Source organism: Mesoplodon mirus (assembly GCF_964341445.2).
Source record: "Mesoplodon mirus genome assembly, chromosome: 7".
Taxonomy (NCBI): Eukaryota; Metazoa; Chordata; class Mammalia; order Artiodactyla; family Ziphiidae; genus Mesoplodon; species Mesoplodon mirus.
Window position 1 is genome coordinate 23,138,357 of NC_138983.1, and position 15,506 is coordinate 23,153,862.

The 15,506-nt window shown below is 37.2% G+C and overlaps 1 protein-coding gene across 3 annotated transcripts in view; it reads right to left on the reverse strand.

Annotated features, from left to right (window-relative positions):
- IFTAP (intraflagellar transport associated protein) overlaps positions 1 to 15,506 on the reverse strand; it is a 59,455-nt gene that overhangs the window by 9,774 nt on the left and 34,175 nt on the right. For 2 of the 3 annotated variants that reach the window (XM_082629091.1, XM_082629092.1), the window contains exons 3-5: positions 12,137 to 12,291; positions 10,819 to 10,890; positions 9,436 to 9,496 (exon numbers count right to left, since the gene is read on the reverse strand). In XM_082629091.1, coding sequence (XP_082485217.1) covers positions 9,436 to 9,496; positions 10,819 to 10,890; positions 12,137 to 12,291 — 288 coding nt within the window. Of the gene's footprint in view, positions 1 to 9,435; positions 9,497 to 10,818; positions 10,891 to 12,136; positions 12,292 to 14,802; positions 14,995 to 15,506 lie in introns of those variants that run through there. The other variant, XM_082629093.1, reaches the window with a different exon arrangement.

Consider the following 15,506-nt stretch of genomic DNA (forward strand, 5'->3'; position numbering starts at 1 on the left):
TACTTTTAAGTAAGCATTTTCATCACATATATTATTTAAAATCTATCAGATTGTACCTACAAACTCAGGGCCAAGAAATGTCACTACGATAGCACATTAGCGTGATTAGTAAGTGTTCAGGGCATTTTACAATTTTATAACCAGAAGTAATATTTATATATATATATATTTTTTAATTTTTTAAAATTAATTAATTAATTTATTTATTTATTTTGGCTGCGTTGGGTCTTCGCTGCTGTGTGTGGGCTTTCTCTAATTGCGGGGAGCGGGGGCTACTCTTCATTGTGGTGCGCGGGCTTCTCACTGCGATGGCTTCTCTTGTTGCGGAGCAGGGCTCTAGGCACATGGGCTTCAGTAATTGCAGCACGTGGGTTCAGTAGTTGTGGCGCACGGGCTTAGTTGCCCCGCGGCATGTGAGATCTTCCTGGACCAGGGATCAAACCCGTGTCCCCTGAACTGGCAGGCAGATTCTTAACCACTGTGCCACCAGGGAAGTCCCAGAGAAGTAATATTTTTAAATTCAATAAGGTTGGTGGAAAAACTGGCTTTCTAAGATATTCCTTTATGAGTCCAAAGCTAATCTCCCTCACTGGTTAGGGGCCTGCCAACAAGAGAGGCAAGAAGAGAAAGGTTCAAGCCTCTTAATGTGAAAACCAATATCTACCATACCCATTGGCTGCCAGTGCAAACATCCCTTTGAATATGAAATCAAAATCAATTCTGCTTTCAGAGCTATTTAAAATCTGATGGACAGTACTGTGCACGAAGAGGGACAACTCTGCAATTCCTTTGCTGAAACTCTTGACATCCCTCATATGTTTGCGAAGAAGGTAGGGTTTTCAACAAAAATGGTTTATTTCTAAGAATTCCACTGCCATGGGTACAATTCTTTCAAAACAATATGACTCAGTATCCACTGCATTTCCCATTCCTGTCATTTGTTTCTCCAATGTAAAAGTAAAATGCACAAACGCATAGCTGTTGGAGCCTAACACGACACCTTATATGTAGTAAATGCTCAGCACATACTTGCAGAAAGGAAATTAATTTCCTGCATCTCAACTTTTAAACTGAGCAGCAAGTATGAAGAGTCTACCTATCCATAGGACATTGTGAATGATGCAAAATATGTATAGTCCTTTCCCTCAAAAACTAAATTTTTTTTTTACAGGAGTAGGATTTTTATACGTAAAATCAGACAATAATCAACACAAAAATTGAACTGCTTTGACTCTAAATAGGACAGATTTATAAAAGAGTGAAACCTATATGCACATGAATAGTCTGATAAGACACAAGTTATAAAGAAAGATACCTTATCTTTTAGCCATTTTATAATCACTGATGGGTTATTTAAATATTCATTCTCTCAGGGAGAAAACGATTGTATTCATTGATGGTGGGGAATGGAATTTCTGAAGTTTTCTGCAAAGCTTTCCCAACTGAAATCTTATCTTTAAGACACTTCATCTGACCTTATTGTTTCTAAAACAATTAGTTTCCTTCTTAGCTAAATACCACCATCTTGACTGATGTGCTTTGTAGAGTGAAGGCACCTCTCGAAAAACGAATCTTGATGTTGGATGGCAAGCCTGGTTGAAAGCATTTCAACCTCTTTCTCAACTACATGACAAAATGTCCAGCGTTTATATACTATGTGTTTGTGCCATTTGTCTTTCTGCATTTAGCCAATGACCAGCAAGTCAAAGGTTATAATCATGTAATTTAATACATTAAAAAGTAAGCCATCTACCTGGCATCTGATAATCTAGACAATAATAATATTTAGTCTGCCTGTCATGTTTATAAAAATTAACCAATCCATTCCTTTGTTGCCATGTAGAAATGGCCAAAATTTCCTGAAATTTCAGGTGTTCCTCAAGACCAAAAAGGATACAGATAAGAAATGCACTCAGGCCTCCTCTGCACATAGCTTCCAGCTATGATAGTTTATATCAGGTGGTTCTTGTTCTTAAAATTTTTTGAAGACCCCAAAGAGCTTTTGTTTATGGGAGTGATATCTATCAATATTTACCATATTAGAAATTAAAATTTCAAATATTTGCTTATTGAATCATTAAAATACAAATTTTCAAATATTTGATATTGAATCATTAAAATAATACTCATATATTAAAATAAATATTTTTATTTAAAAAACCTCTTTTCCAAAATCAAAGAAAATAGAAGAGAAGCATTGTTTTACATTGTCTGAATCTTTTAAATGTCTGTCTTAAATAGAAGAAAGCTGGATTCTATATTTGCTTCTGCACTGAATTTTTGGAATATGCTGTTTCAGTTGATGAAAATGAAGAAACTCTAGTCTCACACAGATATGTAGCTGGAAAGGGGAGGACTACTTTAATACCCTTTTTATATAACTGGGGATACTATTCTTTGATACACACTAGATATTGAAAAATGATAAAGTTTTAAAAAATAATTTCAATGTGCAATATGAAAAACCCTTTCAGTAAATTTTTCATACTCTTATGTTAAAATCCATTGGTCTATCTTACATGTTGAATGGATTGCGCTCCTGTGCATGATTTTGTAACATCATATATTGGTTATTTGGAAAATGGTGGTTCACTGTGTTATGCAGATTTTTCAAATGTTGACATATTTCATTATGCAATATAAAAATCACATTAGTTAACATTACCAATTTTATCAGAAAAGGCTTTAAATATTGGGAAGCTGTCAAGCTCACAGTACTGGATATAAGTTTTCCAAAAATCCAATTTTCACTTGATCCATTGCCAATTTTATCATTGGCAATGAATACTGTCAGCTGTTGTCTTGTACAGACGGGCTCACTTCATTCCTTTTTGAGAACTATACTTTGTCAGTCATTCTTTCAAGTAAAAACGTTGATCCATGAAAGAAAAAACAAAACAAAACAAGTTCAGCACACCACTCAATTGCACAAGTGTTTTTTCATGAAAAACTGTTTTTCATTTTTTCCATGAAAAAATTTTCATGTATTTCATGTATATATGAAATATAACTGTTGTATTTCAGTATGCAGCAGAAGAGGTATACTCAAGCATCAGGGTTTAATAAAATTAATAATTTTTACCACTTCATCAAGGACATCTGCAATGGAAACTGGCATTTGCTTTAACTACAATTCAGGACAGTAAAGATTACAGTGACTACTAGTATAGTTTGGTGCTTCTACCTTGATTCACACTAAGTTACTAGCATCTTTACCCATCATTGCTTTTGCAACATCAGTGCAAACGTCAACTTATTTGACCTTCAGACCTTGGGGTTTTCCAAGGAGCTCCCAGACCACATTTAATATGAGTCTGACCCTCCCACCAAGAACATTAGAAAAGCTGAATAAATGATAAAAAATCAACTACTTAAAGGCATTAGAGAGCTACCAGGGAAGCCCAGAACTTGAGGGGCCAAGATCCTGGAGAGAAGGAAAGTAGTGAAAGTGAGTCTAAGAGTCTAAGCTGTTTTTCAACTTATGGCATTTACTGATTTGTAAGCAGAGGCTGAAACACCAAGAAGTGAAGAAGAAATAGACTAAGAGGCTGAGAAGCTTAGCAGAACTACCAACAGGTTCACAGTGCTGTGAAGATAAAAAATAGAGTTTGGGATCTCCAAGAAGGAGGGGCTGTGATTTACCTTGAAGGGCTACACCCTAGCAGTAAGCAAGAACTAGAAGTAGAGCAGCCCTCATAAAGCTGTCACCAAATCAGCTCAATCCCATATTGGATTAAGATGACCTATGACTACTCTAACTGCTAGCAAAATGTTGAAAAGAAGATTTCTAAAACAAGATTAAGATAATCATCCAGAGCCTATGTAATATTTTATATACAATGTTCAGCATTCAAACGAAAATTACCAGGTATACAAAGATATCAGATCAAAAGGGAAAATTAATAATATAAATGGACTCACAGGACATCTCAGTTATTGGAATTATGAGACAGGAACTTTAAAATAATTGATTAATATATTCCAATAAATATATTACAAAAATGGAAAATTTTGGCAGGGAACTAAAATCTATAAAAATAGATATTCCAGACCTCTTGAAAACTATAATAACTGAAATATTGACGGCTTTAACATCATATTTGATACAATTCAAGAAAGGATTACTGAACTAGAACATAGATAGTAGAAAATATTTGGACTGAAGAAAGAAAGGAAATAAAAAAGGATGGAAAATGCAGGAAAGAGCATAAGTGATATGTGGGACATGGTGAAAAGTCTAGGCACAGGTAATATTTGAAGACATAAGAACTGAGAATTTGCTAACATTTACAAGAATCTACAAACCCCACGCAGAACAAATACAAAGTTAACAATGCCGGGGCAGAGTGAAATTACTGACAAACAAAAACAAAGAGAAAATCATAAAAGTAGTCAAATGAGGTAAAAAACATATTACCTTCCAATGTACAACCATCAGATTAACACTTGGTTTTTTGACAGTTTTCAATAGAGAAAAAATTAACACCATAACAGAATAGAATAACGTCTTAAAAATTCTGAAAGAAAATAATTAAAAACCTAGAATTCTCTACCCAGCAAAAATAGGGGGCAATGAAACAATAATATAATACTCGATTAATCCAAAATAGGCAAAAAATGAGTGAAGAACATATAACTGGCAGGACAAGTAGAAAACAAAATAGTAAGATAAGAGATTTAAAGCCAAATATATCAGCAACTACATTAAATGTAAATGGATTAAACACACCAATTAAAAGATGAAGTTTTATTTGTGTATGTGTGTGTGTGTGTACATGCATATGAATAAACCATATGCCACTTTCAAGAGACACATTAATGAAAACTTACTTTGAGAAAAAAAATAACTGCAAAATAAATAAAAGTGGAAATGTAAACAGAGGAAGATTACTGCCCATTCAAGGGGAAGATCAGGAAGATCAGGGAAGAGTTACTTCATGGGCAGAGTTGGCATTTGACAGTGATAATAAATCATATCCCTCTACTTTAAATACAGAAATAAAAGAAAAATCCATACAGGAGTCAAAAAGATGGGGATCAAAATATGAGCTTTATAACTAATAGAGCTGACTTTGAAAACAGAGCTTGTCCTGCAGTCACAATTTGCCCTCTTATTTATCAAACTTTCCTTCCAAGTCTAGACCTTGGACTATCCCACCTGACAGGGAGTCTGCACAGATGACATGAATCCAGCCAGGTATAAGGAGAACCTCTTCACATCCCTAGAGCCCTTAGAGTAGGGGCTCAGAGAGTGATACCTCCAGACATTTGTCTAGAGATGGTTCTCAGCTTCAAATGCATGTTAGAGTCACCTGGGAAGCTTTAAATACTGCCAATGCCCAGGGCACACACCAGACTACTGGGAAAGGATCTCCAAAGGCAGGATCCAGGTATTGTCGGTTTTTTTTAAGCTCCTCAAGCGATTCCAATGTATCTCTCAGGTTGAAAACCACCATGTAAGGCAGACCTGGGCCCCTTTTAAAGTGTGTCTACTATAAGAAAGGTGACACAGGTACAGAAAAGGGGACATACACCTTCCAAACAGCATGAACCCAAAAGAAGAAACAAAATGTCTCATCCATACACATCAGTTTTTTTCCCTAATCTCTCCAATTAGATAATGCCTTCCTTTACCCTTGGGGAGAAATAAATAGAGGAATTATTGAAAGGGTGGAATTACCATCCCAATTCTGTTCTCTTCTCAGGAATGCAGTGGAAGCATTTGCCTTTGTGGTTGATATGGCTTTCAAGTTTGAATTTAATAGATGGATAAGTTTGCACATTAAAAAAAAATTGGAGGAACAGGGATAGAGGAACATTTTGAAGCAAGGATTTTTCCCTCTCAATGATCTTTTAGTGATCTTCTAAGCAATGAAGGAATGATTTTTAACAGTCCCAAGTGGAAAGTAAATGAAATGCCTAAACTGTGTTGGCTGAAATATGCCATCTTCTCCTAGCTCAGAACCTTTACACACACTGTTCTTACGCTGTTCCTATACTCTCTTACCCACCCCTCACCCAGTTAATAATTACTCATCCTTTAGATCTCAGGCTCTCAGCACTTTCTCTGATCCATGGACAAATTAAATTCCCCTGCCATATGCTCTCATGAGATCTAAAGCATATGTAATTATATATTTGTGATATATCTGATTCTTCCAATAAACTACAAATTTCCAAGGACAGGAACCAGATCTGTTTTATTCTTTATTTTATTCCAGGATCCAGTCACAGTTGTTAAATATCTTTGAATAAGAGTCCAGGTCATTCATAGGCTACATAAAGCCTTAAAGTTGCAGATAAGGAAAGAATTTTTTAAAAAAAAGAGGGAGAGAGAGAGAAAATGATGCCTTCATTAGAACTGGGAGTACTGGAGAGATTGAAAATGAAAATCAAATAAGGCTGCCAATCTTTGAGCAGGAATCAATTGCCCATTTTCATCCAACACAATCAACCATAGCATAAGTATACCCACTGGTCAAGAAACTTGTATAAGACAGTATAATTCTGAAAACTAGGCCTCAAAAAAGTCTCTTTGACCTTCTGCACTCATCCAGAGAACATGCTGGGCCAACTGAGGGGGTAAAAAATAAAGACGACCAGAAGATTCTTCCTACTCCAATGGCCAAAGCATAATAACTAATACCTATTCCAAATAATAATATTTTCGGGTAACAGTCTGGAGCATGACAGTAACTAACCATCAGGTTAACTATCTTATCTCAAAGGAGGAAAAAATGGTTAATGTGACGTCAAATAAACACAGGGCACCAAACTCTGTGGCCAAGGTTCCCTCCAACAACTGGTCAATAGCACAGCACTGAGTTGTCTGCTTGGAAAAACTGTCTCCACCTGGGCTGCCAAAACAATAAGCCAAATACTGGGACAGAAACAAGCGCCTGAATCTTGGAGAATATTTATGAAAATGAAAAAGGTGAACAAATAAAGTCAGTGGTAGAAAAACAATATGCAACTCACTTCCTTCTTGCCCCAAGCAAATCTGTTGCTTAAACAATAACAACAGAATCTAATCAGTAAACCCCTCAGCTGCCAAAATTATATAAGCAACTTGTCTGTTTAAAATGTCACGTTTCCCATCTGATATAAATATTCGCCTTCTGCTCCCACTCCTTAAGTGTAATACTAATCAGACGCAATCTAAAATTCACCCTGGCACAACTATTTCTTTTTTCTTTCCTTTCAAATGACCCAGATTGTGCATTATGAAAATTGTGAAGCTTGGTGGTCTTTTTGGTAATTGGAATAGATCACTGAAGCCTAGGTTGCTTTTTAGCCTTGGCTTTTCACATTATTTTACACCTGAGAAGGTACTGACTACCTCATGCAAGTCCACTGAGACTTGGTTCAGCCTCAGTAAGCTTTTATACACACAAATGCAAAACTACCTGTTATCTGATTTCCAGAAAAATCATACTAGTGAGACATTTCTTTGCAATTTTTTAAACAACAGAAACAGATCTGGTAAAAAAAAAAAAAAAAAAACTTAAAAGATGGTTAAAGAGGGACTTCCCTGGTGGTACAGTGGTTGAGAATCCACCTGCCAATGCAGGGGACACAGGTTTGATCCCTGGTCCGGGAAGATCCCACGTGCTGCAGAGCAACTAAGCCTGTGTGCCACAACTACGGAGCCTGCGTGCTGCAACTACTGGAGCCTGCACACCTAGAGCCTGTGCTGCACAACAAGGGAAGCCACCGCAATGAGAAGCCCACGCACCACAGCGAAGAGTAGCCCCCGCGCACCTCAACTAGAGAAAGACCCAACGCAGCCAAAAAAAAAAAAAAAAAAAAAAAAAGTTTAAAGAAAACAATGTGAAAATAATGGAAAAGGTAAGAAGACTAATTTAAAATATTGATACAACCAAAATCAGATTCGCTGGCTATGCAGGATTATGTCAGTATACAGACCTTCTCATTACTGGCAGAAAGCAAGAAGTTTAAACCATCACAAAAATGTTCAACCTGTGCACTTCTGTGCCCTCCTATGAAATTAATTTTATGTTGTAAAGGTATACATGCAGACTCCAAGTATCATCCACATGAACTATATATCAGAATCCCCTGGGGGTAGTGGTTAAAAATGCAGATCACTAGATGCCACAAAAGACCTTCTGAATTAGACTCTTTCTTAGGAACAGGACCCAGGAATCTGTTCCCTTTCCCCAAATCACCCAAAACCCAGAAACAGTGTGCTTGCTCCACAAATGTGGCTTCCTCATAAATCCTCAGCAATCCCTTCTAATCCAATCAGAGCCTCTAAACTGCTCTAATAAAGAAATTCAGAGCTGCCTAAGGCATTAAAGTTAAGAGAACCTCTGTGATTCTGTTAGATCTCTGATCTCCCTTGAACCAAGCAAGTACGGAAAAAAATCTGCGAAGTCTATTGGTTAATAGAGTGCTTGAGTAACAGAGCCTTCAATGGAGTAGTGTGCTGTTTGGAAGCAGAAAAGAAATGTTAATTGCTTCCAATTACCAAAGCCTCTCAAATTCAGGCAAACAGACAAGCCAAAGCAGAGGCTTATACAGTCAGTTTACAGACAGTGGCCATCCCCCAACCAACTACACCCTGCACTTTAACTCCTGTGTGATTATAAAGAAGCCCCCTTCCCCAACAATAATGACCATAATCGCTGTTTATGACCACCTAAGGACTATAAACAACAATCAAACACCAACAACCAAACCCCCATGGAAACTGCCCCTTCCCTAACATTCAACTAATTTTGAGATATTCTTGCATATTAAATTAGGAAGGAGAGTTTTCAAAACAAGTAACTCAAATTTTGAACATATTTCAAAGCCCCTTTGAGCAACAAAGGATACCTAGGCTTACACAGAAATATTAACCAAGAAAGGAAAAGGCCTCATCTACATAAACCTCAGGGAAAGCCCCAGAAAAAACATTCACACTATATCTTTAGTTTTAATTGTTTGGTTTACATATTAATAAATATTTATAAAAGCAAAGATTTGGATTTTATTTTTTTGTTTCTTTTATGATCAATTCTCATAATTTTTATGATTTTTATGATCAACTGATATTTTAAGTAGCACTCAAAAATAATCTCAATTTACATGGTGCTTCTAAGAAATAAGGGTTTGACTTAAATGACTCTGAGACAATTATCCAAAAATCAATCACATGGTAAATGGGGTGGGGGGAGGAAGAACACCTTTCCTTCATTTAAGACCAAAGATGTTACAACCTTCAACAAGTTTTGTATGACCTTTCAGCTGAAATCTTTATTATCGAAAAAGAGACTGCAGGACTCCAGTTTTTCCTATCTCAGGGAAAGTAGAGGTAAGGATTGCCCCAAAAAAAAGAAAGAAAGAAAAGAAAAGCTGTCTAAAGTCTTATTTGTAGTTTCAAGAAAGAGGTCAAGCAGTGTAGAAAGGAAACAGAAAGCATACTCTTACTCATTTGGGGCTTAATGTCTTCATCCATGTCCAAATCTTCTAAATCAAGGAAGTTGTCTACCTAGAAAAGGATTAACATCATCTTTATGCAAATTAGACCTAGAGAAAAATATGCAATTAAGAATCAGTGAATCCACTTCCACAACACTCAAGTGAGTAAATGAATCTCCTTTTCTCATTAACTTTTGAGTCCCAGATAGAGACCTTTGTGTTCACTGTGCTTTCCCAGCGACATCTGAAGGAAGCACTAAATCTGGAAGTTGGCCCGGATTTCTTGGGCACCACAGTAAGATCTCTATACTGAAAGGGAAAAAACAGACTGGGAAGTTTTTGAAAAGTTTTTGTTCCTGATTCAGAATATATACCACCATCAAGACAGTCTGAAACAATGTTTCTGTTTTTTGGTTTTGTTTTATTGCTTTTGCTCCTCAAGCAAATGATGGTGGTGGGTCTGGCTATTCTCACAACAGTGTGCTTTAAATTCCAAAGAGAGAGTAGAAACTAAAGAAAGCAAGGAAGAAGGTTCATTCAAGACAAAATCATCCTGCCCCATGTAATCACAAGAGAGGTGAACAGGGCAAAAAATCAAGTGTTCTCTCTTTTGAGCAAATAAAACTGAAAATTACTTCAAAGGTAAAAAGCAGAGCAAACGACCTTTACAGACAGTAGCAGCATTTCAATGTTGCTTTCCACTGCAAGCTGACAATGAGACATTTTAGATTAACAAAATGGTAACACTTCAGACATGAACCAATTTATCTCAGGTGAATATCAAAGAGTTTGAATAAACAAATGATTTCACCACTGGCAGGAAGGCAGATCTAGTAAAGGCATGATGTCAAAATGCCTTTTATGCTTATGACCTAAAACATGTACATAACAAAATGCCGTCAAATTATAAATTTAGATCTCATCATTGGAATTCAAAACACAGCCTGGGTCTTTCTTCCCCACTCTCTACCTGCCAGACCATGGCTTGTAGCTTCCATTACTTGGAAGTACATAACTACAGTTATTTTTTGACTTCCAAGGGACAGCAAAAATTTATCTTCCATATGATGGTTTCAGTACTAAAACTTGAGAATCTGTTATATTGTCATTTCTCTTAATTAACGGTATATGTTCAAGGGGACGAGAGTCATGTTTCTCTACTGAAGCACCCCTTCCATTTGTAAAGCTTTGAGGAAAAAAGATCCAGAACCCAGGCAACCAAGGACAGTTTAAGATAATCAAACACCACTTTTTCTTTTTAAAGCATATAGACAAAATCTGCTGAATTCTCCAAATTTGTATGACAGACAGCAAATGAGTCCTGTGAGGTTTCTGTTGTTTTTATGCTCTTTCTGGGTTTTGCCCATGGAATAAAATCGAATCATGCCTTACCTTCACCTTTCCTGCCCGATTCAGATCACCTTGAAAGGAACTGCCAACTTTTTGGCCTTCATCCATCACTATCTGGGAAAACAAACAAACAAACAAAAAACATTGAGGACATATTGATGGGAACATGAAACAAGTGAAAATAAAGGAGCTGATCTTGTAGCCCTTCAGGAACTAAAATCCCCTTTCCGTTTTCTGTTAATTAGCTATGCGTGACAAACCATGACACCTTAGTGACAGCAGATTCACTAAGTCATAGCAGCCATCAGGGAATAGGTTCCAGGAGGTCTGACTTCTACTTCTGTCTTCTAGACTCATCTACAGTGTAACCTAGGGTAAATTATTTAACCTCAATTTTTTCATGTGTAAAATATAACACTCCGCACCTCATTACCCCAGCTCCCGTCCCATCCCATCCCAATGAGCCTCTGAAGGACAAATCAGAGAATGCTAATACAACATTTTCAAGTCACTAGGAAAAAATACCGTGGAACAATTCTTTGCCTCTCACACACTGGTTAAAGACTCAATAGAAAATGTAATTCCAATTGCCAATGATGGCCAGTAGACAGTGAATCCTCTAGAAAGAAAAGTTCTTGTCCCATAATCACCTCACTGGAAATAAGTTATAGATTAAAGAATTATAGCCCTTCGCTGTATATAAACACACTTCTAACATGGAGATTTTTCTCCCTTGAATAAAACCATAATCTCATATACAATTCTGTCCACAATATCACAGGGAATACACGATGAGATAGAAAGTAGAAACTCAAATGGCTTAAAAAATAGAACAGCTTCCACTAGGATTCCTTGATAGTTAAAAACCATAGCTAAAGATAATGTGAATATAGTCTATGAAGTCTTCAAGATTAGGAAGAGAGCATCTAACATTTATTTATTGACCAAATCTTGGAAGAACCAAGGTAACATATTCTACTTTAAGTCTGAAGGACATGAATTCAGGACAGGTAAAAGAAACTCTCATTTACACAGAGAATTATAAAAAGGAACTCTTTTGTCCCAGAGGACAAGCTAAAATATAGACATAATTTCAAGAAAAATCTGTAGATGGCAGATCCTTAAGAGGTTTTTAACAAAAATTAGGGATAATTAAGTTACTATCATAAAAGTTGGCTGTTGAAATCATGAAATCTAATGATGATTTTCATTAAAGTATCCCAAAGGCACTCCTTCTAAAATTAGGAGTCTGAGTTACTGATCCAATAGCTGTCCGATGTTTCTTATTATGGTCTCTTTCTTTTTTTAAATTCATGATGAATTTTTTTTCTCTGTTTCTGTAAATGTGCTATCGTATTACCTGTTCCTCTTCTGAACACTGTGACGAAGTACGAAGAAAGACGGCTTTATTGCTAAGATGGTGATCATTTGGTTCATTTCTCTGAGTAAATTTTACTGAAGGAAAATTGTCTTCTGAAGAATTGGTTCCAAAGGCTCCTCTTTTGGTCACATTATCTGAAATGATATTAGAAAACACCCACCACATCCAGTCTAGTTTATTTTGTGTTTATTGAGAATCTTTCTTCCAAACAAAAAAAATACTTTTCAAAAAAATCTACAAACTGAATGCTTGAAGCATTAAACACTCTTATTTCTAAAAATGCATAGAAAGATAACACTATTTCATTCACTATTCAACAAACATTTATAAGTTTGTATCCAGCACTGTTCTCAGCCATTGTTAAGAGGTCAATAATGTATTTGCAAGACTCTTGGACATTACCGATCTCATTTTTTTTCTAAATTTGAGGGGTTTTTTAAAAATATGGAGGCAATGTATGGATGATTTTAGAAAATTTGTAAAAGAAAAAGATTAAAATTAGAATATCACTCATAATCCTACAAGACAGAAAAGCTGCAACAAAATTTTTTCAGTGGCTATTTTTCTCATTTTTATCTATTTACCCATAAACTTCTAAAAGTCAATTGGAATTGTACTGTACATACCATATTATAAGTCAACTTGAGAGCAATATTTTTTCATACTATTGCATATTCTCCATAATTTTAATGATTACAGAGAATTCCAGTGTATATATTTAACATAGTTTATTTAACCAATTCTTATTCTCAACTATTTAAAACTATAAACAATGAATACGTTTGTGCTAAATCTTTGCACATTCATGATTATGTCCTTAGGATAAGGAAAGAGTCTAAGATTCATCCTAAATTAAGAGAAAATTATAACATGATGACATTAACAGAAATGTGGGTGACAAATTCAGATGAGAGAGAATGAATTAACCTTTGTCCATGCTGTATTTGAGGTGCCAGTGGAAACTGTGAGGGAAATGTCCCAGAGGCAGCTGCAAATGTAGGCTAAAATGTGGGAGAGAGATCACAGCGATAGGTAAAGAGCTGGTAGTTGATTACACTGGGGCGGTGGTTTAAGCCATAAAATTATTTTTAATATTAGCAGCAATATTAAAATAAATAAGAGTTAACACTTACTTGAGGGTCAGACTGTCTTTTATTATGCATCTCATAAATCTCATTTAAGCCTCACAACAACCCTAGAGGTACGTACTGTTAGTATCCCCATTTTACAGGTGAAGAAACCAAGGCCTACAGAGAGATTAAATAATTTGTTCAAAGTTACACAGCTGGTAAGTAGCAGAGTGGGGATGTGAACCCAGGCCTTCCTAATCCAGCACTCACTGCTGTGCAACTTAGAACAGTACAGTACATGAATGGAAAGGGTTCTGAGAGAACAGAAGAATAAAGCAGAAAAAAAAAAAAAGAAATTTTGAAAAGCCCAGAAAGGAGACAAAGAAGAAAAGTTTACAACAGTACAAGAAGAACCCAGGGAGCATGGCACATACTAAAACTAGAACTCCCTTGGTGCAAATGACAATAGCAAAACACAGGAATCTACTTCAAGGATCACTAGAAGAGTGACTAAGGGGTTCAAAAGAGGCCAAGCGGCAGAAATCAAGCTACTGTCAGATTAGGGCACCCTGTTCCATCCCCTTACAATACTCCACCATGGAAAGATTCTGGAGACATGGGTTTATTTGTGAACAACCTGGGCAGGTATCTAACTGAAGGGGTTACAAAACAGCCTAACCCACCAAAGTGGCATGTTTGTTTCTCTAGAGCCACTGGTTCCATGGCTTCAAAATCGGTAAAGATTCTTGTTGTTCTAATGATCTCGGCCTGGTGCAAGGCAGCCAGAATCCTGTTTGCTTCTGAATACCTCATCATTGGTAGAATTAAGACTTGTAGGGGGACTTCCCTGGTGGCACAGTGGCTAAGAATCCGCCTGCCAAAGCAGGAGGCACGGGTTCAGGCCCTGGTCCAGGAAGATCCCACATGCCGCAGAGCAACTAAGCCCGTGCGCCACAACTACTGAGCCTGCACCCTAGAGCCTGTGAGCCACAACTACTGAAGCTCACGCGCCTAGAGCCTGTGCCCCGCGACAAGAGAAGCCACCGCAGTGAGAAGCCTGCGCGCCGCAACTAGAGAAAGCCCGCGCGCAGCAACAAAGACCCAACGCAGCCAAATAAATAAATAAATTTATTTTTAAAAAAAGAAAAAAAAAGACTTGTAGGGATATCTATAGGACATTAACACAGAAATACTGTTGGGGAGCAGAGATAAGGTAGCCTAGCCTATAATACAGCATTAGCTCAGTAAGCCAGAGAGGGAAAACACAAATATTTAATGCACCACTTTTTCTTTCAAAGGGATTTATTAGCAAACACCACCAGCTCAGGCCAGCTCTCTCTACTGCCTCCTGCACCAGTACCCATCTAATTAGCTACTACTGGGACGGGTGACCCCTGCCTTGTGCCACAATGAATCCCTGCAAACTCTGATATGAAGCACTCACCTTGGCTGCTGGGGGTGGAGGGGCTGAGGGTCTCAGTCAGGAAGGTGATGGGAGGGTTACAGGAACACTGCTGGAGTAACCAGGATGATGCCAGGCCACAGAAGTGAGGACAAAATGGTCTTAGGACTTACCCTCCCTGACTTCTTCCTCTTTTACAGCCACAATTATGACTGTAAAATCATCAGTCCTGGGGCAGAGACAAGCCATGGCAGCAGCGTGGAGCAAGACAGGCATGGAGGTGCTTGGAAACAGGAGTGAGGAGGAATGAAAGGTTCTTCAAACTTCACCACAGTTAGAGGCAAGCAGACTTCCAGGGGCTCCCTGCCATTCCTCAGTGCCCCGTTCTAATAAGAGGCGGAACGGTTTCAGTTCTCCTTGCTTATCCTTTAAGTCTAGCACAGCCTAAACCTAGTATTTCCTGAGAAAATACCGTGTACTCAGCACAACACTACTGTAATAATCTACTGACTTACATACTTGAAAACCACAGTGATGTCTGGGAAGAACAGATGTTCCATAAGGACAAGTTCTGTTTGTTCTTATAATCACTCAGTGCACTCCTCTGCCATTTCCAATAAAACACCAGGTTATGTGACAAATAACCAGATGAAACTCCTTCAAAATAAAGAGCAAAACGTAATGAAGTCCCAGCTTCTGATGCTGACGTGGAATGATGGTTGAGGTCTCAGATCTAACACAGTTTCTTGTTTACTCTTTCAAAACTTCGTCCTTTCATAAACATAAAGCTTTCATTTTTAAAATATGGAAAGATTCAGAAAAGAACTTGTTCCCTCTCTGACTGAACCTACAGTTTAAGACTCCTTTCTAAACCTTG